This window comes from Haemaphysalis longicornis, unplaced genomic scaffold, assembly GCF_048455015.1.
Source record: "Haemaphysalis longicornis isolate Haplotype H1 unplaced genomic scaffold, Haemaphysalis longicornis Haplotype H1 scaffold_194, whole genome shotgun sequence".
Lineage (NCBI taxonomy): Eukaryota > Metazoa > Arthropoda > Arachnida > Ixodida > Ixodidae > Haemaphysalis > Haemaphysalis longicornis.
Window position 1 is genome coordinate 156132 of NW_027526289.1, and position 27803 is coordinate 183934.

At 43.6% G+C, this 27803-nt stretch overlaps 1 protein-coding gene across 2 annotated transcripts; it reads left to right on the forward strand.

Moving 5' to 3' along the window:
- Positions 1–1593: 1593 nt before the first annotated feature.
- LOC144166873 (uncharacterized) lies at positions 1594–27399 on the forward strand. Of its 2 annotated transcripts, XM_077696327.1 has the most exons (9): positions 1594–1881; positions 1950–2090; positions 2865–2914; positions 6515–6596; positions 8496–8524; positions 9909–9963; positions 14158–14201; positions 23815–23908; positions 27185–27399. In XM_077696327.1, the coding sequence occupies exons 2-9, from the start codon at positions 2051–2053 to the stop codon at positions 27322–27324; spliced, it is 534 nt and encodes a 177-aa protein (XP_077552453.1). In that variant the 5' UTR covers positions 1594–1881; positions 1950–2050; the 3' UTR covers positions 27325–27399. The 2 variants fall into 2 exon arrangements, with proteins under 2 accessions (XP_077552453.1, XP_077552452.1); XM_077696326.1 differs by having other exon boundaries at positions 1594–2090.
- The last annotated feature ends 404 nt before the right edge of the window (positions 27400–27803 follow it).

Below are 27803 nucleotides of genomic sequence, written 5' to 3' on the forward strand. Positions count from 1 at the left end.
CCTTTCGGGACGAAAAAGAACATCCCAGAACCCAGTGGGTTCTATAACCGCGCTGTCACCGCCGAAGTCAAATACATTTTAAAATAACAGGACCCAGAGAGTGGGTCGTTTGGTTTCGAACATCCGGAGCTATTGAAATCCTCAGACCTCAAAGTCATATGCAGCTTCGGGAGATTTTGTTGACGAAGAACAATACATGAAACTCTGAAGAAAAAAAACAAAAAAGGCTTCTGCAACTGAGTCTTGGTATCTGCAGGACCCGCTCGCGGGCGATGTTGGTTTGAGCGTCATATGAAGCTGGCGTTTACCCTGAAATCGTGGTCATAAATTACCAACGAGCTGGTTTAAATTACTACCCGTTTTACTTGCAGAAGCATGGCTGCCCGCGAAAAGGGTGGAATGGCGGCATGGTGAATTTAAGAAATGGCTAAAGGTGGGCTGAACAATTGAATCAGCGTGAACAATTGTGAGATGTTTGCGAATGAGGAAACCAAACACGCAAATAAAGAAAGAAAATATAATCTTTGCATAGAACAACAGTCCTCATGGGCGCCTTGTGTATAGTAGAGATGCCGATTTTTGTTCGTGGGATTCGTTTATTTTTATATCCTGATAACCTCCCGTAAGAAAACAACACTGCTTTCAGGCCCGTATACACGCACTTGCTTAGGAAACGCGGAATATCGGGTGTTTTGAAAATAGTTGCGCTTAATTTCCTTTTTGATAACGATGCCAATATCTAGGCTTTTTCACACTGAGAAAGACTTAGGCTAGAACGTTTGTATGTGTTCTTCTCGATTGCAAAATAGAGATAAATATTCATAAAGTGTTTTCACGGACACATGAACACGTAACATATCAAAAAGTTTATAAAGTTGGGTATTTATCATTTTAAAGTGATACGTGTGAGCAGAGTGAGCTTGCAGCAGCCAGTGCAGCAGAGTTAAAAGCTCGTCTTACTTGAATAAAAGCCGCAGCCGTGGCTTAAATTTTGCCCAACCCCGATTGGAAGTATTTTCTACGTTTCCGCACTTTACAATCAACAACATGACAGCTTCCTATCTCCGAAATGCTCGCGCTTTTATAATCGCATCTGGTAATGCTCTCGCTTCACCGAATTCGTTATATTAAATAGGTGAAACGGTAAAACAGGACGCCTATTCTACTTCGCAGAGGTTTTTTGCCCGGCTAATGGCACGCTTCAAGGCTGCTTTCACGGTGTCATCTAAGCACGAACAGCTGGCTGTTGTGTGGGACTCCCTTTATAGGCAGGGACACTGCAGAAGCACTGAAAGGAACCCACGTAACAAGTGTTGCGGGAGCACAAGAGACGTGACTGCGGACTTTTAGTCTCTCAATCAACGTTGCTTGAACGCTCCTTATGTGCACACCAACAGGTTGCAAGCTTTGCCTATGCTCCTTAAGCTCCAGTGTCTCGCCTTTTTTTAAAATGGCGAAAGAAGTCGAGCAAAATAAAAAGTAGATAACAGGAACCAGTTACTAACGACCTAGGAGGCATGCTGGTCACGCGCTATTCGTTCTCACGTGAAGAGGAAACTTTCGCGGCGCAAAATATTCAGCCTGCTGTTCTCGAGGTTTAGGCAGTGTATCGGTGCTTAGACTTTCAGGAATCTGTCGCTGTACATTATCACAGACGCACGCTGATACAATCTGAAAAGTCGTTGCCCTTTCAGCGTCACCACGTTTAGGTCGGGTTTGTGTACTAACATCTTGCTTGGTACCAGTGGCTGGCGAGTCGCCGGAGGATTTCGCAGTCATCGGAAAGCTGTAAAGTTGCCGCAATACAAGGTAGAAGTTTCTTTCAGGCGAAGGGGATTCCAAGATATTCGTTTAGCATGCGATGACCAGCGCTGCCAGGAGGTATTGTGAAAGTGCTTCATCAAGGTAGTGGTAAAAACGACGTAACTCCCATGTTCTCCGCCTGTTAGAGCGTCGGTGCTGCAAGTTTAGAGCAAGTCGTTCCCTGTTTCTGCGCGAGCCAAACACACGGCGTGGGCTGAAGTTGAGTTCCTCCATCAAAGCGCCTGACATGATTGTAATTACACTGGTCATCTTTGGTACGGTTGCTGGTGAGTGAAGCAAGATCATTTTTAATTTCTTGAGTTGTGTCTGGTAAAAAGTTGCATGGTGGCTCACGCCTTTTTGACCTGCCTTGGTTATTTTCTATTAACTTGTTTGATGTTTGCAGCAAGATAAGCCTGATTGTTATTCTTATGTAGTTGTCTTGCGAGTGTACCAAACCGTAATTTTTCGATATGTACCATTGAAAGTACGAAGGCACCAATTATTTGAGGAGAATTTTGCTGTTTTTATTTACTTACTTATATTTGTTTAAGTATTTATTGTTTGTTTCGTCAATGATATTTAAAATTAAAGTAATTTTTTTCTTGCACACAACACTCGTTCCCTATCAGTTCCCGTACTACTTTTTCAAATAGGTTCGATTTCTGAACGTGAGAGTTACAAGCTAAAGTCTGCTCGTTTTCAGAGCTTAATTACACAGATAAATTGGTACCCGAGCATAATCTTGTGCTGGAATTACACTTCAAACAATTTTTAAATTGTGTTTGTGTGCAGCACATATTTGGTGAGTTATTGGTACTATGCACATTATCAACAGCTGACCATGCATCAGACGAATAAACGACACAAAAATGCCACATGACGACAACGCAAATCCTTGTTTGGGACACCATTACAACGTACCTGCCAGTGCTCGGCACTGTCTCAATAGCGAAGTCTCACTGCTGCCGTATCACCTCCTGCTGTCATTGTTCAAAGTACCAATGGAAATAAACCCATAGTACACAGTGTTTTTCATGTGCTGGAACTGTTCCTTCCAGCCACACTTCTTGAAGCCACCAACGTCACCTGCAATGCTACGTGCACAACTGTAAGTTACGTCGCTGGTACACATCAACTATTTTGTTACAATTTGCTGGTCAAGTTTTTATGCTCTATCGGGAGCACATCCTGTTGCAGCTTTCTGATTACATGCTTGCTGTTTTAATTTCTAGAAGTTGGTGGGTTATGACTGCGCTCAATGCAATATCAGTCGTATTTATTCGAAAGGCATCTGGGAAACGTTTCAAACTTTTAAACGCGACCTAACCAAATGAATGGAACGTCTGTGAGACACGCTACGGAACATTTAAGGGTGGTTACCGCTGACTGGCAAAAATTGAAAAAAAAAAAGAACGAGTCAAACCCTTTTTTGCCGCTTACTTGGGAACGGTCGCTAGCCACCATATTCGCGAAGAAGAGTGCCTCCAGAAAAATAATATAATTTTTCCACCCGTTTTTTCGTCACCACGTGAGCTGTAACACATGTGACTTTGGCTATTTTTGTATCTGCATGCTTTAGGTGATATGTCGATTACTCAGGACGAAGCTAAAGAAAGGGCAACACATGTTCCTTCTTTAGATTTATCCGGTGTAACGTTCGCTAATGTGATGAAGGCGTCAGTTAATAGCCAATTTGTCCGACTTCCCCCGCTAAGCGTCCCTATATTCCTTAAAAAGAGCAACGAAATGGTGTAGAACTCCGGTTGGGAATGTCACATGTGTGGCAATCCAACTACAGTTGTCGTACTTAGAACACAGAACAACGCTTTTCTGATGGAGGGGGAAAACAAAAGCGCCCTTGCGTACAAGATGTCGGCGCACGTTAAAAGTCCCCAGGGGGTCAAAATCAATCCGGAGACCTCCACTACTGCGCGCCTCATGGCGTGCGTTGCGTCGGCGCGGCAAACCTTACAATCAATCAATCAATCAATCAATCAATCAATCAATCAATCAATCAATCAATCAATCAATCAATCAATCAATCAATCAATCAATCAATCAATCAATCAATCCGATCAACAGAACTACACATCAAAGAACGCCTTTAAAGGGGTATTGACACAAAATTTTGAAGGCGAGATAACTTCGGAGATAGGTGGTGTGAACACATATACATCATCTGCAAAATACCTGCGGCGAATACCGCCTAGAACATATTTAAAATCAATTTTAAAGTGTGCGAAACGCAATTGAGCAGCCAGCAGAGGACCACACGCAATCAACATCTCGTGGATATTTTGTAAATAAAGAACATCCAAACACGTCACGAGTTTGTGTTTGCCGCTTCCGCACTGCCGGCGTTTTCGCCGGGTTGCGCAGCTCACCGCTACAATCGGAGGGCCGGAGGGCGGAGCTTCTGCTCTCGAGAACGAACGACCCGATCGTTGGTGGCGGAGGTGCCGTGATTTCGACAGCTCATCGGGCAGCTGGCCGCGATCAAAGTTCTACAGCGGTTCCAGGCACTCTGTTTCTATTACTTTTTATTTACATTGGACGCGAAAACGCGCCGGAGACATGAAAAGCCCACTGAGCGAGCCGCACGGTCGCTGTGCAGGAGGCGGCCAAGGCCGCGAAGTGGCCCAGGCCGGCGCAGGTAGCTGGAGTGATAGCTTGTTATCGCTGCACGAAATTGTACCCAAGCCTCAACCATGGCAGCTTATATTAGAAACGATTTAATTATGCGATGGCGGGTTTCATTAAAAATCGTCATCTGCATCGCTTACGGGAGCAGCAATCGAATATCCGCCGCAGTGCTAAGCCGAACACATCAGTAGGCGGACCTGTAGGCAGACCGGCCGGCTGCTCCCAGCGCGCGTCGCGTCTTGCCACCCAATGCGTCGCGGGTCGTTCTTTAGCCGCGGTAGCATTTGCATTCGCAGCGCCTGCGCCACGTCCACGGTCGCTTTTTAATTAGGCGGCTCACGAGATCAGTACGTGGGGGCATTCGCAGAAACTGTTGGCGATGCGGATTCGACAGTGCTACGGCAGCTCTGCTCTGTGATATCCCTCCGATGGCCACGTGGTCATCTTTGTTCACACAAAATCCATCGTTTCGCGGCACCCGCTGAAGCCGAAACTGCGACTGGCGCAATTGAAAATGCCTCTAATTAAACAACCGTCGCACGCTGCAGCAAATGAGGTTTCTACAGGTGATATGTAGGTCACTAGCTACTTATGGCAACCAAAAAAACAAGATTCAAAATTTTTGTGTCAGTGCCCCTTTAAAATGAGAATATTTTGCTTTATGCAAAGAGGTATTTTCTAGAAATACCTTCATGGTGTCATGTTCACCCAGTGAAATCAACATTTAGAACATGAGTAAAATTCACAGGAAGAGTAATATCACGTGCCTCACTTGACTTAGTCCTTTCAGGTAAAAATGATGCGGTTCTCGAAAATTTTCATAAACATAGTCCTCACAATCATATTATTACTTGATGGGGCTGATATTTAAGACTATTCAGCTGCCATGGTGAAACTGGAATGCGAAGTAATACTATATGACAGTTGCAGTACCTGCTTACTCAAGCATGACACAAAAGATGGCAAGTAGAGTTACATCTCGTGTGTTTAAAGAAGCTACACATACATATAAAGAATTATTGTTTGTGAATCCCTAAAACTCTCGTAATTTATATTCAGGAGAGCGATTTCCCGCACAGCAGAATTTAGACGCCCCTCACATTATGGGTGTGTTTCTGGTTTGTGAAAAATTTGGAATTAAACGAAATGCAGATTTTTTTATGAAACAAGGTAAGGCACAATAAAATAAAAAAAAAAGCATCACTTGTGGCACTTCTTTTATGTGTACCTAACTAAAGGCAATATTTGGCTTCAGAAAGGCTTGTATAAAAGAGTGGCTTTCGTAATAAAAATTTATTACACGGTACCTGCAACTTTGCTTGCTTCAGAAACAAAATGGCTAATAGTTTCTTTCTGAACAAATGAATTTTGATTGCCTTCTTGTTCGTTCAACAAATAGACGCTTCAGCTTGGTTGTTTGGTTTAGTTAAACCTATCCTAAAGCAAAGCATCTATATAAAAAGAACATGAGCAAGCGAAAAGTTAAGTGCATCAAAATATACTGATACTTCGGAGTTTATGGGATTACCACACAACAGAAAAAAACTTTTACAAGTATTCTACGAATATAAAGTAACAGATAGAGATCCTCACAAAAAAGCTTCTCTCAAAGCTGAGACGTGGACCGAACATCAATGGCTTTTGTGATGCTACAGGAAACCAGGGCTTTAATTAAAGCCTTTTATAACCTACGCACTCTTTGACTAACTTTCCGCGTGCGTGAGGTCCTTGCAAAGCAGAAAAAGAAATATAAGAGTAAGTAAAAAGGACGTGTAAGTAAAAACGTAAACTTCTATGTAAGCTTACGATAAGCATAGCTGATTGCGGGAGGTATTGAATTGTATGGCTTCGTGCGCGTATAAATGAGAGACGCTCTACTGTGCATCCGTGGTTAATGAAGAGCGTAGCGAATGTTTGGAGTTCGGAAAGTTGGTTCGCAGGGTTATTACTGCGGCCTGAAGTGTATACTTGAAAATGATCTGCCAAAAAAGTGAGATATAAAATTGTGTGCTCGTTATACACGACCGTTCAACAACTAAAAAAAGACATTTTCTATGCTGCCTAGGACACCGACTGTGGCCAAGGCAAATTCTGTGTTCCTCACTACAACTACTCATCCGGCTCGTACTGCCACACGCGGAGCTACTGTGAGTATTTTGCATGGTTCTCAGACCTTTACAAGTTGTCGACGCGGTTTTTAGCCTTTCCCTCAACCCATGAACATAGTTTAACACTGAAAAATGTTGAATGTAATAAAAGTTTTTTGGAAACTTGGCGGCTTGTTTTTCTTAGCGCAAGCGTGGATTCATAGGCAATAAACAAAGAATGGCACTACGTTGTTCTAGTTGGTACATTTCTTGCAGAAAGCGCCGTGTCCTTTCTTTCATGTACTCCGTTGTTTCCTCAATGGTGTTGCTTTCCACCAATAAACCATGACGTTTTGACGCAAACCGGGACGAATAATAAGCAACCTTTGTAATGCCTGTGCTTTAGCAAACTTCATATGGGGGACGGAAGGCGTCTTTATACACAAACTTCTCAGGCGTTAGTTTTGTATCGCAATTAGAAACACGGGGATAAATGTAGCTTGTGGATCAGCGTTTACAAGTTATAACTTAGTCTTCAGAAAGTCCACGGATACTATTTACATAGGTTCCCCATTTTTTGGATAAAAACCCATATCGCCTGGTTACTTCTGTCTTAACTTACCCACCGAAAAACATTGACAAAAAACTGGGTTATGGGCTTCGGCCCGGAATTTATCCGTTACAAGCGCATGTTGTGATCTCGAAAATGCGCCAGTACCACGAAAAATCCCGAGCGAAATTCGTTGCGCGATTCTTTCACACAACCTGCGGCGAATTCAAAACGCTACTATAATCTCATCCTCAAGGATACAAAATGTCCCTGAAGCGAATCATCTGGCCCCGCAAAGGTGTGTTTACAATGGAGACAACATTAAAAATTATATTGGAAAATGAACTTCCTACACACGGTACATAGAATTCGCAGGGCGCAAGTAAAAATGCAGACCGAAATTAGTGAATCTTATCTTTTCTGCCGGGCAAGAAAAGCCCACTGACAATGTAACTAATTACAAATTCAAGCAGCTCTTAGTGTTAGTATGATGAGTATGGCCGCTTGATTGGAAGAACTGCGGGACATGTACGCGTTCGGAATTTTGACACTGTTGATAGTTCTTTCGAGTAAAACTTCCTCCTGTGTGAAAATATTTCGCCTGTTTGAAGATGCTAATGGTTTCAATACGATGATATTATTACTGAAAAGAAATCGCGAAGTTCCGATATTCACGATTTATTTTAAAACCGGATTTATCACCGCTTACCAAACGCCCAAAGACAACGCGTTTTTTTTTTCTCCCGAATTAAAAAAAAACAGTGAAAACACGAACGCTGAGCACTGTTTATATGATGTGCTCTGTCGCATTGCCAGATGCGGCAGAGCAGCGAGTTTAGTTTAGGTAAGATCGTGTCATAAAGTAACGCCGGGGATGAATAAAACGTACACTTTTTATCCAAATATTGCCATTTCGAGGAAAACTAAAATTAGCGCAAGTTCTTATTACAGAATAAATTTTGAAAGCTGAGACGAAGAAGTTCGCGCGTGTTATTTACGTACAGTGGTGTCCTCACTGCTTTTGTAAGAGCTCCATGTTGACACTTAGATCTGACAGTTATCAGGCATAAGAAAGCGTTTCGGTTGAATGGTCCTAATGGCGTATTCAACGTGAGCAGCATGTCGTAGGGCCATATGTACCAACCCTGCATATGCATAATGGTTTTTATTTCCAACGAGTGAAAAAAGCAACATAATCTGCAGACGAATTATGCGTTTATGGAATGATGTATCGCATCCATCGGCTACACAAGGCAGAGTACGCTGGTTTGTTCGACACAGAGGGACACACGTTATAACTTGAGGCGAACGAGGGTAAGAGACGAAATCCCTCACCTTTGTTTTGCTCATAAAAAAGCAGGGATCTGTGTTCTAATATATACTCACAGTATTTGTCTCGCCTTTTTCAGGCATCAGTGCAACACAAAAGACCTGCTCCGTAAGTATATCTTTTTGCCGGCCATAGAGAGCCGCACCAGGTCGCCATTTATGCAGAAGAAATTTGACGTTATGAGCGCAGACAAGTTTGCATGTCCTTGTGCCGGATGTGCACGACGTAACATTAAACTTAAAAGCGTTTTTGCACATTCCTATAATTTTCGCTTCTCAAACAATTGTATAACCTTAAAGATTAGTTTCAAACTCGTATGGAAACCGTAACTCAAATAAGAAGAGCGCTTGCCCTTGGGACGGCGCGTAATGCGAAGAATTTGCCATGAATAAACAGCCAGGATAAGAGCCACGCTACCGAGAGACCAGAGTAAACGTAAACTAAGACCAATTACTTTGAGGAGAGGGAAGAGAAGAAACTTTGCTGATACACCAAATGTATTCGGAGAGCCCGAGTAAAAAGTAATTGAAAGGCTACAAGGGAATACCTTCGACCTGAAACAGGCCCAAATGTGCTGCCACTGATGAGGAGGATATTGAGGGTACCCAACGGTTATAACGGAGACATAATTTTTGGTCATTGGTTGCCGAACCCTTATAATAAGAGTACTGCGCATGAAACGAATAATATTAAAAATTGATAAAGAGGTTGTAAGGAATTCTACAATTTCCGAAATGCTAAGCAAGTCGAAATGACGCACCAGAGGTGTCCGGAGAGGTGAAAATGTCCGCCAGGAACACTGATATCACCCGTAATTCATAAGAGAACAACATCAATGTGAATAGCGTCGTACCCATTGACAATTGACGCATGGCATCTATGTAAGCGAGCTTGCCCCCTAATCAAGTGTCACCGTCCTTATTACCGCAGCTTATTGACCTGATTTAAGCCCGTTTTGCAATTGCTACGTCAGACCCTACGGCCCTGACGGACAATCTTGTGGGAAACGTACCCATTTGTTGTATATCCCGGCCTGTATCCACACATGTATCCTACTGTTCCGTAACTCAGAGTGCTCCACGAGTGTACTACAGGCTGCATTACTTGTATAAATGATTTCGTTTTCGTAGTGTCTATCCTCCATCACAAATTGTTGCTTCACTCCGTTTGCGGTTGCATTGCCTACATTGAAGGAATGTTTTTCTGGCCTTAAAATTGTAAAATCGATTCAATTATGGCACAAGAATGTGTAGAATTTCCATATTGTTCGCAGAACCTGTCTGCGTACTGAATACTATATCGCGGTTCCCCTAAAATGGATGTAGTGGTACTTAAATATTAGAATAACATTGCCTAATCTTCAACATTCATGGGGTGGTCTGTCATGTAAATTAAGGAATACTGTCATGTAAATCAAGGAATGTACTAGGAATTATCAGGTGCGAATTATGGGGGAGGGAGTTTCATGCCATGCAATGTTTAATTTTTTCAGTGCCACGAAGGCTACAAATGCCGGCTAAAAGACTGCCCCAAGTCACCGTACGAGTGTAAGAAAAAAGTATTTATATATTTTGTGCACTGTAAAAAGTGAATAGACATTGAAGAGCGGTTTGTCCAAGCATTTGTACTCTCTTTATAAATATGGCAATATTGTACACCACATTTTTCTTGTTTGAATTCAAATTTAATAAGCAATTTAAAATGCAGGCTAGGATGTAGAAGCACATGTGATGTTACTAAATGAGAGTAATTTAATACCATTAGTTGTTACTTACTCAATTTCTAATAAATCCTTCAGTGCTCACCAAGGCTCCACAAGACAGCGTTATGTTCCGTCTGCACTATCATCTGGAATGCGTTCGAACCGAATGTCACTCGACTCAAATACGCATGTTGGGCAACTCCCCTGGGGTGTAGAATGACATTCGGCTGAACTGACAGTCGAGCCGAGTGAGCATCCCCAGCGGCATTTGAGGCTCTGGAATGCCTTTTCTCACACTCGCGTGCACAGTGTTTATTGAGCATTAAAAATATATTTCTTGCCTAATAAATCAAACAAAGAATTTTTAATTGTGGGGATCTCTTTAGTTAACTTGGATTAGTATATCAGGTTGTAATATTTCTATATATTCAACACCAGTGCGAGCAAGCGGCAAACCAGTGTCGGAAGACATCCCAAAACATGCGCCTAAATGTAATAAATAACTAGTATAATTGTTGTTACAGAATTAAGTAAAAAGCCACCAAACTAATGCCAAGGCTTGCGTTATTTGTACTTTGATATCCTTTCGTTGCCAAGGACTGCACCTAAATTTGATTGTTACATTAGTGTATGCAATCAGAATTCGACGGCAGCAGCGCCACAACAGAGCGCGATTGCAAAAGCTTACAACTGCCATCCAAATTTCAGCGGAGTACACCAGATTCTGAATGCCATTCGAAGCTCCTAATTTGAGGCAATTGACATTCGGTTCGAAGGGATTTGGGCTGCTTGTGTAGACGGGGTAGTACTCTACTTTAAATTCACAGAGTACGTTCCTCGTGGTTTTGACAACCAAATGGGCTGCAGGGTTTATTTCATTCACAAACGTGATTATATTTCCGCAGTAGCTGCATATCTAAGTAGCCATTGATTATGACAGCATTTCTGAAAAGGACATGTTTATTAAACGTGACAATTGTGTCTACAGAAACATTCGCAGAAACTGTGTACATGTGTTTTAGAAACGGTTGGTGTATTTTAGAGAAATCTGACTCCACTACAAACAATGATATGTATCCGTCACAAGCGTCACAAGCTGGTTACCGGTGACCTCTCGCATTCATGAGTGCATCTTGTGTTTGCAAAGTTAAGACAAATCGTCTGTTTGCAAAGTTAAGACAAATCGTCTGAATCAGGTTTCTCACACGGAACTGCTTCCCTCTGGTTTGAGGGGGGCAGGGCATAACAATTTATTCTTCTTTCACACTACAACTGGCATTCCCGCCATGCAAGAAATTATCCCTAAACATGCCGGGAACATTGAGATAGCCACATCAGTAAAAATGATCACAAAATTGGGTAGTGCAAAATGGGCCTTACCCGCTGCTTCCTTATCTAAATTCCGTTATTATTTACCCCGTCTGACAAATAACACCCAAGGTAAGCATCTTTCGTCGGAAAATACTGAGTGTTTACTTTATATGAGTAACTGAGTAAAAGTAACGCGGCACTAGTAACGTATTGCGTGCAAGCGGGGTTTGAAGAAAGGAAAAAGTGCACAGGTACAGTCAGATGGATTATGGGAAAAGAGTTCGGTTGGATACTGTACTGATTTTACAATTCAGCATATAACGGCTTGCCGGATGTATATTCCGCAAGCAGCCAAAATTTGATTTCTAAAATCAGAAATGCTTTAGTTAGAGTTTGTGAAGGTGTTTCATATTCCAGGGAACGCTCAGGCTCACTGCCGTTTCAGGCAAATGAGCAGAGCGCGAAGGTTTTGGGGAATTCACTCCCTTTGCTCGAGTTTCTAAATATTCTTTTTCGGATAGCGTTATTTATGTACGTGACATATAGCCGCAGCAGTGGCTGAGTGGCTAAGGCGTTGTGGTGCTGAGCACGAGGACGCGGGTTCAATTGCCAGCCGCAGCGGCTCGTTTTCTAATGGAGGCGAGAAGCAAGAACCCCCGTGTGTACCAGATTTCGGCGAACATTTTAAGATCCCCAGGTGCTCAAAATTAATCCGGAGCCCTTCACTACGGCGCGCCTCATCTCCTGCATTGCCTCAGAGCACTAAACAGTACAACCAACCAAGCAATCAATCACGTGCTTGGCAAACAAAAGTTGTTATGTTTAATTGGTGTAAAGCGTTATGGACACCCTTCGAGTCTCTACACTGGAACGCAATAAAATGTAATGGTCACAGATAAATAGGAGGACTAATATTTATGTCCCCCTCCATTGAAAGTTTCTTCCTCGTTGAGCAATACCTGCCCTTACCTGAAGGAGTAACGTCAGAGAAAGAATGCATAAAAAGGGCTGCCTTGTTAGAGTTGCCGCATAAGGAACCATTCGGAAGAAGGCGAATTAACATAGCTCAGAGTGAGTGTCCCTTAGACTGCTGGGAGCGACACGATTTCTATCCCTTGACCAGCCCTTGAGAAACATCTTCTGAATTTTCTTCCGTGGTTGTCATGTTTTTGTCCCACTGTGAACCATATCATTTTGTAACCGATTTCGCTGATGAGAACATCATACTAAACGTTTGCTATGGACAAATTTTGAAAGCAAACAAAGCTTCGAACCAATGACCGCATAAAAATATAAACAAGGAGGTCACAGCAACGGACAGAAAATTCTGTGAACATTATTGCTCTAGTCATGTCAAATGGAAACGAAGCCTCGCGGAGTACCGCGGCTTTCAGTTTAAAACTCTACACCCCTTCACAAGCGCTGCTAATTTCCATGATTTAAAAAGTGAACAGTAGTGCGATTGCGGATGTCAAAAACGTCAATTCAATTTCAGCACTAAGTGGATTTGTTTACGCTGGCAACATACCTAGTAGGCTTCAAAGTCTTCCCAATTATCTGTTTTTGTCTCCTTGAATTTTATAATTATAAATATTTTCAAATGCTTTAAATTTCCTTTTTACAACAGCGTGTAGTTATATACTGTCATTGTCATTCCTGAAAATGTGTCTGTGCGTTTGTTAGCGGATGATTGTGTCATTTTAAAACAAATTTCCTCACCGTGGGATTATGTGGCTTTACAAGAAGCACTTATCGCTATCTACAACTAATGTCAGAACGGAGACATGCAGTAAAACACTAAAAAAAACTGCTACTGCATATCAACAGGAAACTAAGTCCTAGTAATTTGCAGTGTACTCTGGGAGGCACTAATGTAAACTATGTAAACAAATATAAGTACTTGGGGGTCTCACGAGCAAGCCAACTTGGTCAACCCACATATCTGACATTACCACTTCCGCAATACGTAAGCTATGGTTTCTAAAAAGAAAACTAGCATCTGCACATTCGCGCACTAAACTTCTACCCTATAATACCTGTGTTCGTTCGAAGATTGAGTATGCTTCAATAATTTGGGATCCGCATACCAAGAAAGATATTATGAATCTTGAACGTATTAACAGAAAAGCAGTTAGGTTTATTTTTGGCAAATATCGAAGGCTTGATTCCCCAACCACCCTAATGCAATTAAACGATATTTCTACTTTAGAACGTCGGTGAAAATTCAGTCTTCTTTCCTTTCTTTACAATTGTTTGTGTGGTAATGTAAAAATTGATCTCCCTGAGAGTGTTAAAGAGCTACCAGCACGGCGTACTCGTCATGGTCATGAACGTGCTCTAACCCCAATTTTTGCCCGATCAACTGCATTTAAATATAGTTTTTTTGCCTAGAACTGTGGAGGATTGGAATTGTTTGCCCTGTGACATGTTTCATTCTAGTAGGTTTCTTGGTTACCTGGAGCGTCACCTTCGTTTTTAACTTTTGTTTTTGTTGTATTGTTGTCTGTTGTTTTTTACAATTATGTTTCAATGTACCCACTCCTGCTTGGCCCAGAACATTAGCCTGCAGTATTGTGAAATAAATAAATAACTATACAAGATATTTGTATACCACCCATATTTGGCAGATCCCCTGCTTGGGCATGTGCCGCTCACCCAGAAACTTCATCATCAATCACGAATGCCCCTATTCCGTCAAACTAATTTTCATAATGTTTACGTCTTCTAGGCGTTATTCTTGAAAACCACGAAACCAGGTGCGGAGGAGAAAAGGTGCGTATTTCGTTTGTGTATTTTTTATTATCTTGGGATTGCGCAATCGCATGTGTATTCCTGTATCTGTCACAGGTGTCTGCTTAAGTGCAAGCTAGTCACAAATCTGCAACTTAAGGGACGATAAAAGGGTTGATGGAGCAGTAACGGCTTTATTGAGCTCACTGACCTGAATAAACAAGGACACACTATTAATAAGCCGTGTGGCCGTGATAATTACACTGCGGAAGCGAAAACCAGCGCAGACTAAACAAGTACACAAGGGAGACGTTACAGCGCCTGAGTGTGACCTGTCCTCCTTTGGTAGGGCTAAAGTTACGTTCATTGTGGTTTGATCAATCTATGAGGAGCTTTTTTTTCGAAATGACTGAAATACATGAGAACAAAAATGCAGAAACCAGTGAAAATTTTGTTAATGAGCCTAATGCAACGCTTTTATACTGCGCTCATTTTCACTACCGAACCACAACAAGCGGCCTCCATTGTTAAACTGACACTGCACCACTCATGACACACTACTCGGAATGTATTTCGGGGTAAAGTTTATTGACCCAGCAAACGTTTCCCGTTATATTTAAATAAATTCATCCACTATCGCCGGAAATACGCGAGGTGAAATATCCCGCATAATCGTTCCTTCTCAACCAGACCGCGGACTACGCGACTAAAGTTTCGCGCTCTCTCCCGGACATGATGTCGGCGGCTCGTGGCGTTCTCTTCGGAGGCCTTATATATATCACAGCCTGGGGAGTTCTCAATTTTGTTCCCGCATTGGGGAGGAGTTTGTTTCCGGTCTGTTGCGACAAAGAAGCAGGCACTCTTGATACCTGCTCGCAAGCGCGCGCTCAGGCTGGTAGGGCGTTTTTGAAGCAAGAAACGCTTGTTCTTTGAATGAAAGAGCAGCATTGGGTTGGCCACTCAACCTCCGGTCCCACAGAAAACACAAAAGAAATGCCAGAACTATTCGCACATATTCATGCCTAAAAGAGGTTGGTGCACAGCGGCGACGACCGCTGATAGTCACAGGAAAGGCGAAAACTAAACCATGAAATCACAGCCATCGCTGTAATAACGTTATTACAGTGGCGCATGATCAGAGAATTTGCAGAGATCGCGGTTGGTTTATTTGCGTCATTAACAGCGAGTTGTGAGCTTACCGCTTCACGTCCCCGTGTAATATCTGGCTCAGGTATTCCTGGCAGCCTAATCTGCACGTTGCGGAGGTTTATTTGCAGTGCTCAAAGCGTGTTTCAGGTTCCCTTTAAGGTCAAAATACGCACCGCAGAAGCAATAATGTTTTCTGCAGAGCTTCAAACATTGATTACACAAAAGAAATAAATAATTAAAATGCACACGCACGTTCTGTTTTGGATACTTTAACTGTTTTTTTGCCACAAGATTTTACTCAAAGGATTTTTCGGGTAAGAACAAAGTCAGTAGTGCAAATGTTGCGTAATATTCACACCAATAGTCCCCTGGAACACGACACCAATTGATGCATGTTTAGCAATACCAAGAGGTGGTTGCCCCTAAAACGATATTTTCCTCCGCAGCTACGCACAGTCCATTTTGTTAGTTCGACACAGGCAGCTTGCATACTGCTCTAAACAGATGACAGTTCTTAGTTTGAACTGGTAACCTTGTACGACGTCCAGCCAAAGCGATAATATTTTCCAGTTTGAACTTTCGAAATATTGCTGCATAGTTTTCCTTTGTACCCATATTAGTCGCATGTTAGAGGGACGTGTCCTTATTTCTTTCGCCAGAGGTATTCTGAAGCCCAAGCATGCACGAACAGTAGCTGATATTTTTAGGAAGTGGAAGGCCAGCCTCGGCCGCCATATCTAAATTAACAGCCGGCCTATTGACAATTCGATTTGCAAACAAATACATCGTGTTAAGGGAAGCAACGAGCTCTATGCACACTGGCCAAATTTCTGACTGCTTGTCTGTAATAGGCACAATTACAATGTGAATAATTTTACTATCATCGTTCCCATATTCCAAGGTACTTTTAATAAGACAAGCTCTTGGAGACCCTTATTTACAGATTAAGATACCGAATTACAAAACTCGTTTCCACGTCTTGGCGTAACAGAGGAGCGTAGCGTGATTTCCGCAGAAAGTCATCACAAAAAAGCCCCGCAAAAAAAATATATAAATTAGTGATTGTAGCCTCTGTTAGAAGGGAACCCCTAGACACGGATAGTCATAAAACATAATTATGTTGTTACCTTCGGTGTGTGATTTTTCTTCCGCAGCTACGTACAGTCCATTTTGTTTATTCGACACAGGCAGCGTGCATACTGCCCTAAACAGATGATAGTTCTGAGGTTGAACTGGTACCCTTGTACCACGGCGATAACATTTTCCAGTTTGAACTTTCGAAATATTGCTTCAAAGTTTTTCTTTGCAGTCCTAGGGTTCGAATTTTAGAGGGACATGTCCTCATTTCTTCCGGCAGAGGTATTCTGAAGCCCAAGCATGCACGCACAGTAGCTGAGATATTTAAAAAGTAGAAAGTGAGCCCCGTCTGCCATATGCAAGTTAATAGCCGGTCTATTTAGAATTCGATTTGGGAGCAGATACTTTGTGTTAAAGAAAGCAAGAAGCTCTATGCACAGTGGCCAATTTTGTGTCTGCTTGTCTCCGATAGGCACAATTACAATCTGAATAATTTTATTGTCATCATTTGCATAAAGTTACTTTTAATGAGACAACCCTTGGGAGACCCTTAGTGACCGATTAACACACCGACTAAAAAAGCTCGTTTCCACTTCTTGGCGTGCATATAGCACGTGCGCGTAGCATGATGTCCGCTAAATTCATCACAAAAAAGGCAAGTTTCGAGAAAAACAATAGAAATTAGTAATTCTTGCATTTCTTAATAAGGGACCCAAAACAGGGATAGTCATAAAACGCACTTATGCTGTGATCTTAGGTGTGTAACTTGTGGCATCGTAAGTGTCGGCTGCTAAATTTCGCTTTTTATTCCATTCTACCCTTGTATGAGAAAGCTATTCTCACACAGGATGGCTTCATAGTGAGAGGAACTTATAGGTGCGCAGAGAAACCTTCTATCTAGTAAAGTACATGCAGGTAATTACCTGTTGGCGTAAATAAAAAAGCAATACAATAGTACCACAGTGAATGGTCGGACGTATCTGGTGTGTGCGAATGTCCTGAACAAAATATCTTGTGTAGCACATTTCGTGCTTCTCTGTATGGCATAAAAAAGGTTCTATGCACGAGATCACGAGGACTGTAACATAAGGCGTAAGTGTTTCCACAGTGGGGACTCTACGCCAACCGAGAGGTTTTGGAGAATACCGGCTGTTCTTGTATAGCGTGCATAAAATTGTTGTTCATACACCTGACCAAGCACCCCCTTCGCCCCCCCCCCCCACTTCTTCATGAATATTAATAGGCACATGTCTTGCCAAACAGCTACGACAACCACGCAGAAAAAGAATACATATAAAGGGTTCTTGTTCGTTTAGAGGAATGTTATATCTGTATACTTCCATCGGGGTACAGTAGAATCTCGATAAACGGAAATCGCTTAAACGGAATTTCCACTTAAACGGAACAGTTGCCTGGAATTTGGTTGGTTTTGTATTCAGATAACGTAAAAAAACTCTCGGTAATCGGAACTAAAATTTCCACATCACCGTGTAAACGGGACCAGAAATGGAACTTCTTGTGAAATCCACAGGCATGAGAATCAGCTTTTTACGGTTCCGGCTGTTTCATTCTTTTGTTTTTTTTCTTCCTCCATGCTTTTTTAGCCTTGTTGGGCTCGTAAGCCTCGTCTCGTAAGTGGTTAGCCGTGTTAGCGCAACGAATGCCACATCGCAGTTCTTGTTCCAGTCGTTCGGTCTCGATTCTAGACGCCGAGGCTACAGGGCTCACCTCCTGTCACCTCGTTCGTGCCATAGTTGTGCTATTCGTCCTTCATTACCACGTCGCCGTCTTCTACATTCGGTGGCTCGTAAGCACTCGCTAAGATGAGGCCTCTAGACTCCGTGAAGATGCAGTTTCAAGGACTCAAACAAAAATAATTGACGCATTTTGTAGTGCACAGCGAGTCATTGTTGCCAAATCAACTTTGTGAATGCTGTGCCTACGCTTCTTGTAGTTTTCTTGCTTTCTGAAAACTATAAGCTACAGTCACTTTCTAGTGGTTAGAGTTCCATGAAATGCCCTTAGAAGTGTGTACGCACTTAAATTTGCACCTTAGAACATCTCTCTCAGTAAACGGAACTTCTGTTAAACGGAACTAATTTTTCCGGTCCCTTGAAGTTTCGTTTATCGAGAGTGTACTGTATTTTTATCCAAGGCGATTTACTCCGACATCGTTTCTCCGTAGCGCAGACCACGTCCTATAATGTTTGTACAGGACGCGCGTGCTGCGCCGTGTTGCTTCTCTTTTTGTTGCAGGGCACAGTCGGCAAACAAGCCGGTAGGCAAACAAGTCAGCAAACAAAAACCAGTCACCGGTTTTGCTTTCTCCAAACCGTAGTTTGGTATAGTGGTATTTGAGCGTTACCTGGAATTGTAAGCGCTAATGAGCACGTGCTTGTCGGAAAATGTATTCGTCAATTCTCGCTTAGCTTAGAAAATTTATTTTTTCTGAATATACAGAAAATAGTCTCTTCAAGCCAAGGCCAGTATATTTTATAACATGTTTCCAACTTTATATTAAGAGAGTAGCGTTATTAGCAGTCAACAAGGGCCGCTTTGATTACAATATCCGGACTTTATAGCGATGGAATCTTCTCGCTTATACGCCATGATAGTGGCCCCGAGAAGTGTAGCTTAACGGCCTCTAGCGCCCCATTTTGCAGGAAGGCATGAGTAAACCCACGGTCACTGCTACTGTAGGCGACGTCCGCTTCAGTGATTTCCCGGTTGCACAGGAGATGTCCGACACACAAGTAGCGTGCCCCAACTATTAACAGATATGAATATGAACTACGGTGTTCTGGAGAAAATAGTCGTGATTTATAAGAGGGCAACAGTTTATACCCGATCGGAGTATAGAACAATTGGTCTGCATACGCGCGAGTATATTGTGATAGGCCAGTGTCACGAAGCACAAATTTCTCATGATTCCTCATCCTACATATTTCCTAACAATGCCTCATTAAGGCGTGCTTACTCCCATGATAATAGCAGACTAATGTATATATGTTTTATGCGCTCACAACGGTACGGGAACACCAGTTACGCTTGCCGATGTTATAACTCAGACGCGGCTCACATTAATTGACAAGCGGCCCTCCAAGGAGGACGTCCTTGCGACAAACATAACGAACGTTACGAAAACATTGTTTGGATAAGGCGAAATCCTATTTTTGATGAGCATGTATTCAAGATTAATGCTGCGTAGATTTGTCCAGGTGAAAGCAATGTTCAAGCAAATCAAATAGGCGTAGGGTTACGTTACACACCATGGCGACGGGGTAGTTTTGCGAGGTTTATCCTTGTAGAAAGCTACGCGCTGCAACGATCATCGGTCAGCGCGTACGCTAGCATGTCTGATTACCTGTTTGGAGACTTTGCTATTCGTAGTTGGTAAAATGAAAACACTGTAACGCTGTAGCACCCTTGTTGTATCTAGCCTAGTGAAAGGAGCTATAATATTGCGGTTGCTGTGATCCAGTGGGCCGATATGTCTAGCGCGTTGCACCATACCCTCCGGGCTCAGCTGCCATTGGCACGGCGCGCCGCCGGCAGCTGATCGTGAAGGTCATGGCAGCAGGGGGCAGTTGCAAGACTGTGACACAATCTGGAGTCTTAAGGGAAAGCGTAGGTGGGAGACAGAAAATTCTGGCCAGCGCTTTGCTGTCCTTGTTCGGTGCTCCCATGCGCATCTGACTAGTTCAGCTGCCGATCCGTAGAATACGGTAACAGCGTATGTTGTTGCTACTGTAATTGCCTGTCGTTCTCAACACAGTGCGTTGACTATTCGTTCGCCGCATGTCCTCCGAGGTACGTTTTAAAGACGATAAACTTTCTTGGGCATCTTAAAGACGAAAGTTTTGATCTGGCTGTCCATAGTGGAAACGATGGACAATTGAATTGAATATAGGAAACATTTATTGCGTTTATCACAGGAGCGCCAAGAGAGGAGGGGAAGAGCGTGAGAGGTGGGCGGGTGGAGGTAAGACTTGCGCAGTTGTGTCAGGGTGGCCGAAGACTGTCGCCTTTCGACGACATTTGAAGCGATCCTAGCAGAAACGGCGGATTTTCAAAGCAAAGCTTTCTACTTATACCAGCCAACGGTGTCTTTCTACTTATACCAGCCAACTCCATACCATGCTAAAATGTTACAATAGAAATGTCCCCTAAAAACATTAAAAGAAAATAAATGAAAGGGGAACAAAACCTGTATCAGCGAAGCTATAACAGGTATAGACTACACGCGCCGTCGATACTGGAAGCAGTAACACATTTGGGCCAGATATCCAAACGCATACGTTCAGAAACCAACCCGGGAGTGGCTGCATCCCAACTGCTCTTGAGTCGCCGCATACTACCCAGTGTCTAGCGCTCCACAATTGTGTTTTTTTTTAGGGAAAGGATGCTTCTCACTCACAGAGCACAGCGTTGATGACGCGGCAAATGGGAGCTACCTAGCGTTCTTCTCGCGCCCAAGTCTGCTGACCCCGGCGTTCGCGTCAGCGGGAACATACCGTCGGCTTTGTCATCTGTTTTAGCGATGTTTGTTTTTGGCCTGTTTTGTCAGAGCTTCTCGGCCATTGCGCGGTTTTACGACAGCACCTCCTGGTAACCCAGACCCGAGGGAATTAAGTAGTCACACGGCAACCATACATTCAGGATTGGTTGGCAGCGCGGCAAAACAAAATGTATAGACTATATACATACATCTGGCCGATAGAGAAATGCTACTTTATGCACACTGCTTGCCACGAAAGGGTCTCTGTTTTTTAAATTGGTGAATACCAATCCGGTTGTGTTTTGACAGGTAATAAAATGACGAAAGGGGCAACTGGTGCTGATAAATAGTGGTTATAAAAGTTCCCTCAGCTTTTTTGAAATTCTCATATTTACCAAAATAACCAGTTTTAATCGGCACAGATGGGAATCACTAAGCTCACATGCTTAATTGTTTCGGTGTCTGCACTTGTGACGCGAGGTGGTGTAGCCCGAGCTAGCACACCAGGATGGCTAAGTTCCGCTGTATCACCCTTCGAAAGACGCTCCTCTCCGCTTCCTTTCTGACGAGGCACGGCCCTGGCTACAGCGGAAGCGTCCTCCGCTCTAGCGCGACCGTGGCCGACGCGTATGCGTTAGGGACGCCTCCCCCACCAAGTCCAGGTAACGCCTGGCGGAATCTAGTTTCACTCTTTGTAGAGCCACATGCGTGAATTCAAGGGACATAGCATGGGCAATTGTTGTTGGTGTCGTTTACAGATTTGGTTTACAACCACCTTCACAGTGCGGAATGGAGCCAATTTTTTTCTAGAGGGAAGTTGCTTTCCGGGATCGTAGAGCAGCTAGAAGATACAGAAATGTAAAATTGCGGGGGTAAAAGACTTATCGATGGTAAACTGTAATGTGGCGTATTGCTAAGATACTACGGCTATAGGAATGAAATTTTTGATGGCTCGTTTACGCCAGAATGAAAGGCCTTGTACGAATTGCGGTTAATGTTTTCCCACGGCCCTGGAACCTGAAGATGCGGGAGAGAATAATATTTGAAATCACTTGAGGGCTCGCTAAGAGTGATGTGTGGGCATTCTTAAAATTGTTGCGGTTATTAAAGGTAGGTAAGTTATTCTGTCTGTGATCGAAAGCATTTCGACTAACTAAAGTGCACATAAAAATTTTATAACGTGATGATGATAAATAAACTTTGAGTCAAGGTGCTGGTATTGGGGCACCCGCCCGTTGGGAGGCATGCCTAGTCCGGGATGTCTTGGACCGTGTTGGTGAAATTGAGGAGAAAAAAGTAGCTGAATTGCAACTAGGCGGGCAGAAGATTCCACCGACGAAGGGCCATTTAAAATCGCGGGGAACATGAGAAAGGTTGCGCTTCACGTATTGCAGAGGTCCCGTATTACTGGCCCGTACGGCGCGGACCAGTAGCGACTGGAGGTCAATGGGGAAGGAGAGCGTCGTGCAGTGGACTTAGTGGGCTGTTGATCATGGGGATGATTGTGATGATGATGATGATGATGATGATGATAGTTGTGGTGGCCAAGTTGCATTCGAATGGTAAAACCTTGATTGGTCGTGAGTTTTTGAGGGCTCGTGGTATCGCTCCTTGGCAATATACCTGAGTACCTGAGTGCGCGTGTTTGCCGCACGGGACTTTCACTGACAGTATTCGGGCTGTGTGCAGCCAATGAGAATAACTTTGACCGGTTCTGGTCATGACTCTTCGAGGACGCCGATTATCTCGAGGGTGTTCAGTATACGTATGTTTAGGGACGAATACCAGGTGTTACAGCGGTGCCATCTAGAATAGCACTGCTAAAACAAACCACTATTTCGGCTGCAAATTTGTGTATAAGTGGTTGATGCAGTGCTTGCAAAGTGCACGTGCCTGTGAAGAAAAAAGAATTCAAAATTGAGCGCCTACACTTATCAAGAGACGCAGTAAGGCTAAGAATTCTAGTTTGAATATTCCTATTGTTTTATTTGAAACGCTGCTTAAGTCGCTATATACCTTCATTATTTAAGTTATACCACGATAGGATACGTAAAAAGATACACCTTTATTAGAGTGCCAAAATATTACACCTTTATTAGAGCCCCAAAATATTGAACATGCATACGACATGCTACAACGAAGAAACAGTAATTTGTACTTGCAAAGAAAATGAATGGTGGTTTAACGGGTTTATCGAGTGGAGAGGTGGGAAGCGAATGTGCTCCCAGCTACTCCATTTCACCAATACAGGTTCATAGACCCGGCTTTACAAGTTCACGGTGCACAACAATTTCGTGAGTACTAATAGTTGCCTATATAATGTCCGCCTGGGTTGGTGCTCACTGAGTCATTGTAAAAGAGCTAATACGTCACCTAATACTTTGTCGCTCTTCTTGTCAAGGTCACATACACATTCAGGGCACGAAAAATCTTATTTTGAAGCCCAGCATCAGGTCATGGTCCTAGTAAAAATGCTAAACATACCATGTAATGTAATGTTTATGTAATGGGAGTTTGTTTAAACGTTCACGTCTTTGCCATGAATATAATGGACAGTCTAGCATCACGTGGGAAACCAGTTCCTCGGGCGCTCTGCATGCACATAATGGCTTCGCACATGCGTATGAAAATCTCAATTAGAAAAAAAAACGAAAATTGCGAATCGGCAATCACCTCTTTGTAATTATGCACCAACTCGCGGAAGCCCTAACCATTTCACGTCTCTTTTCGACAATATGATCCCCTCCAAACTCCAGCGCCTCCGCAATCCCTTACGCGCTGCAAAAGAGAAAAGCAGAAGTTTCTTATGTAAATATACATGGTCGTAGAGGTTTTATCAAGCGATAGCAGGTCTGGAATGAATAGTTGTGTATTCGCCAGAAACTTTGTCAGCGTGTTTTTGTCTGCATGCGGTTTTCCATTGTTTTTCAGGCTCCTGTCTGCAAGGAGGGTGAAGTCTGCGCTTACGTTTATCAGAACATCCACTGCTACGAGTGCCCATGTTACTACACGCACATGGTTTCGTGTAAGCTACCAATTCAGTAGTTATTTTCAAATAGCATTTCTTTATAACAAGTCTAAGCAGCCGAAGTTCTGGGTGGCTGGTACAGAAAGTTATGGTAACGTCTGGGGTAGAGGTGGTCTAGGCGCGGTGGCCAACGTCGGGTGGATTACAATCTTGGGAAGCGGGTTCATATGCATCTTGCTTACTTCGTGCGCTGTGCGTCCATTGCAATAATTCCTGCTGTAGAACGTTGTCAAGTACACATATGCTACATGCGCCACTGTCTGGGTATGTATAACACTACAGGGGTGTAGCCAGGTGGGGAGGCACACCGGGCCCGTGCCCCCCCCCCCCCCCCTGCCATTGGAAATGTTTCGTTCCAGCCTGGGGTACGGTTTAAGTAGCCTGAAGAACCACCTGAAGTCGCCTACAGGCGCTGACCCTGCAGTTTTAAGGACATTCTTGCTCATATAAAGCTGACCACAAGCGCTACGTCAACGTCTGATCCCTGCGCCCGCTCCAGATGCTGTACATGTCAACATATACAGCCCAAGCGCATTTCGCACCGTATACACCGGGCTGCGCCGAGAACATGCCGCGAGCAGATGGAGACAGTGCAGCTGTTTCGCTAGCGGAACAGCACGGCCGGAAAATGGCGGAACAGCAGTAAAAGCCTCATATAGCATACATGTGGTCTGGACTTTAGCGTGTCATTCCTTGTCTTTACACTGGTACAAAGTATAATCCCATGACAAAGTGGGACACTGTATTTTGTTCAGTCAACATATCATATGTTGACTGAACATATCAATCCTTGATATGTTTATTTTTCTAGAGACATCACATCTCATTGTATAATGTAGTTCCATAATTTCTGCTTTATGAAACAAAACGGTACAATTCTCCTTATTTCGGAGCTTTGTCTGTTTGGCCATATTCTGGTGCTTCATTGACCTCCCTCTTGGTTAGAATCAGCATTGTGTACTTGCTTAACCGGAATTTTACTGAAGCCGGACTTTTACTGTCTGTTCGATTTAACGGATAGAAATAGCATGAAATTTAAGAAACGTGCAACCAGCTCAACGTTCGACAGCAGTGCAATAAGGCGTGCCGCTGAGCATAAGTTTACTATTCACGTTACTAGCCCTAAAATGACAAAAAAGTCGATTACTTCAGGATAACGCCGCACGTTTGCTAGCTTCACCGCCATAATATACGAATGTGCTGCACGTGCAGTCCACACGATTCGAAGGTTAACGCGGGAAAGCTACTCTTTCAAATCAAGCAGACCGAACACGAGCTTTACAAATCTTCCATGCCAGTTTTATTATCGTCGGCGTTGATAAAAGGCAACGAAGTCTGTTCTTGATAACAACGAATGCAAAGCTTGAAACCCAAAGGGTGGCAAATCAGTCATGCGGGCCATTGTCGTAACATAGAACAGCCAAAAAGGAGACATCAGTGCGAACTCTTGATTTTCATGGTTCTGAAACAAAACCGCAGGACCGTGGCACACATGGCTACTCGATTCTGGGGCGATAACCTTCAAATCGTGCTCGACTGTACTTCATAGGTGATAACAAATCTTAGTAGTTCCTCGTCTAAAGGAGAGAGAGAAGGCTCTTTATTGAAAAAGCAGAGAGTTTTGCCGACGTTTGCAATCGCCTTACCGAACCCTTGTAAAGTAAAATCTAAAGCACGCCAATCCTGACAGTAAACACCCAGTGTTGCCCATCACTTCTGCCTGACAAACCTCGGGTACCGCGCGCCACTCACGAGCACACTTATGATCAGGCTCACGAGCGCATGCCCGCATAACCGCCTGCTATACGGACGAACGAATCACCCGTGGCCTACTCATAGACCGGCGAACGGGTATTTAGGTCATTATCACTATTATCATCATCATCATAATCTACTGTGGGCTTTACTGTTAGCGTTCAGCATACACAAATCGCATGTTAAAGTCAGTCATTTCAAGCATCGCTTGAAAAACAACGTGCAAGAAGCCTTACCTACATATTTCCCCATCTCATCTTTTGGTAGACCGCTCCCCCCCCCCCCCTCCCGAAAATATTTCCTGGCTACGCGCCTGTAACACTGTATTCGGATTCAGAGCAGACGCCCTGCTTTGTTATTGTCGAAACTAAATGTTCCTCGCTGCCGAATGGAGGCGAAACGCGCAAGGCCCCGTAAGTCCGGATTTCGGCTAACTTGAAGGATCCCGTGGTGTTCACTGTTTTCTCTAGCCGTCCACAATGGCGTGCCTGATAGCCCAGTGCAGCGTCGTCACGTTAAACTACACAATCAAGCAATCGAACAATTATTCAATCAACAAATTATTCAATCAAGCAATCACTGGAGCGTTCGGTGGATTTATGAATTGATCAGTCAATCTTCGAAGTTGTTGGCCATAACCTACCAAGTTAGTGATTGATTGCAGTCTTTGATTGACTGAAACGACGGAGTTAATTTGCTTTGTTAAGAGTTTTCCGTTATACCTCTGTTGGTATACGCTTCTTTGTGGGCATGAAACCCTTTGTCAGGCGTCAACGTATGCGCACATATTTAAAAGTTGATTGATTTTGTGTGGTTGACTGACCTAGTGCTGCCGCAATAAAAATGATGGAATGTATTTTTGGTATAATGCACGGTAAATGACAGCGAACGCTGGTGCTGTCCACTGGCAACGAAACTACTTGACAGGGACTGACCTGATTGTTTTCGCTTATGCCCTTTCACGACTAGACTGAAAATCTGAACTTTTGTGAAATATAAGCAGTTAATTCACGTTAGTTGCTGGTGATGTGTCGCGCCTACTTGTTCCCACTTCTCCAGCGCCACTTCCGCGAGCATGGACCATCTCATCGAGAATATAATCCGCTTGAAAAAGTCGGGGGAGAGCTCGGTCGCAATCGCACGTGCAGGACTGGTACTACTTGACCGCTGCCGTGGCACGTTGGTGTGGCCTTCAGCGGTCGCACGGTGCCACGCCGCTGGCGGCTGCAAGTTCGCCGTACTGTTCACGTAGCTCAAAGCGGACATAACCGCCGCCACCACCAAGCCACGCTGCCGCGCGCCGAAGTACTGCGCACAAAAATAGATGTTGGTCATTAGGAACAGTGTCGGAGTTATGTCATTGGAATCATCTCATGAAAAGTTCGTGCGAACAGTTACACAGTATTTGTGTTTAAGGAAGCCTGGTACCCACTAAATAACAAAGATATTTCTTATACGTAAAACAGACTTTACATTGCTTCAATATTTACTATGTGCACAACTTTCTCTTCCCCCAAGGTGTCAAGATCAGCAAACTACGGCGTGCCTGTGGCCCAAACTCCATTGCTGAAATCCGTGCTCAGTCGAAGTACAGCTGCGACGGATGCAAGTCGGCAACAGCTGTGCTCACACCCCCAACAATCAGTCCCGGGCCCTGATAGAGGACGGCTGACCCCCACCGCAGCTCTCATGTCATGTGTAATTAATGCTGTCTGCAAAATACTACGAAGAAAACATGCGAGATATATAAAAATGTCGCTTGACCTCTCTTGGAGTATTCGCGAGGTGATCAAGCAAACCCCTTTTTACTGTAAGGTTGTATACATCCAGAGTGAGATATGTTTCCAGGACAGTACGGCGCACAATACCTCTTGTTTCCGATTGTAAAGTTTCTCATCCGCAACGATCTCTCCAAGGTAGCGGGGTGGACTCGTGCTTGTGTCTATCCACGGAGTCAACAACACACAATGGGTCACCCGACCTTGTGCAGCGGCATTATAACTTCCCAGTTGAAAAGTTGCACTAACAAATGTAGTGGCAAACGCTGCTCTAGCGGGACATAACGGGGAAAGAGGAACCGGAACTCAACGTTAAGATCCTTGCACCAGCCGCTACATGGCGAAAGCAATCTTGGTGT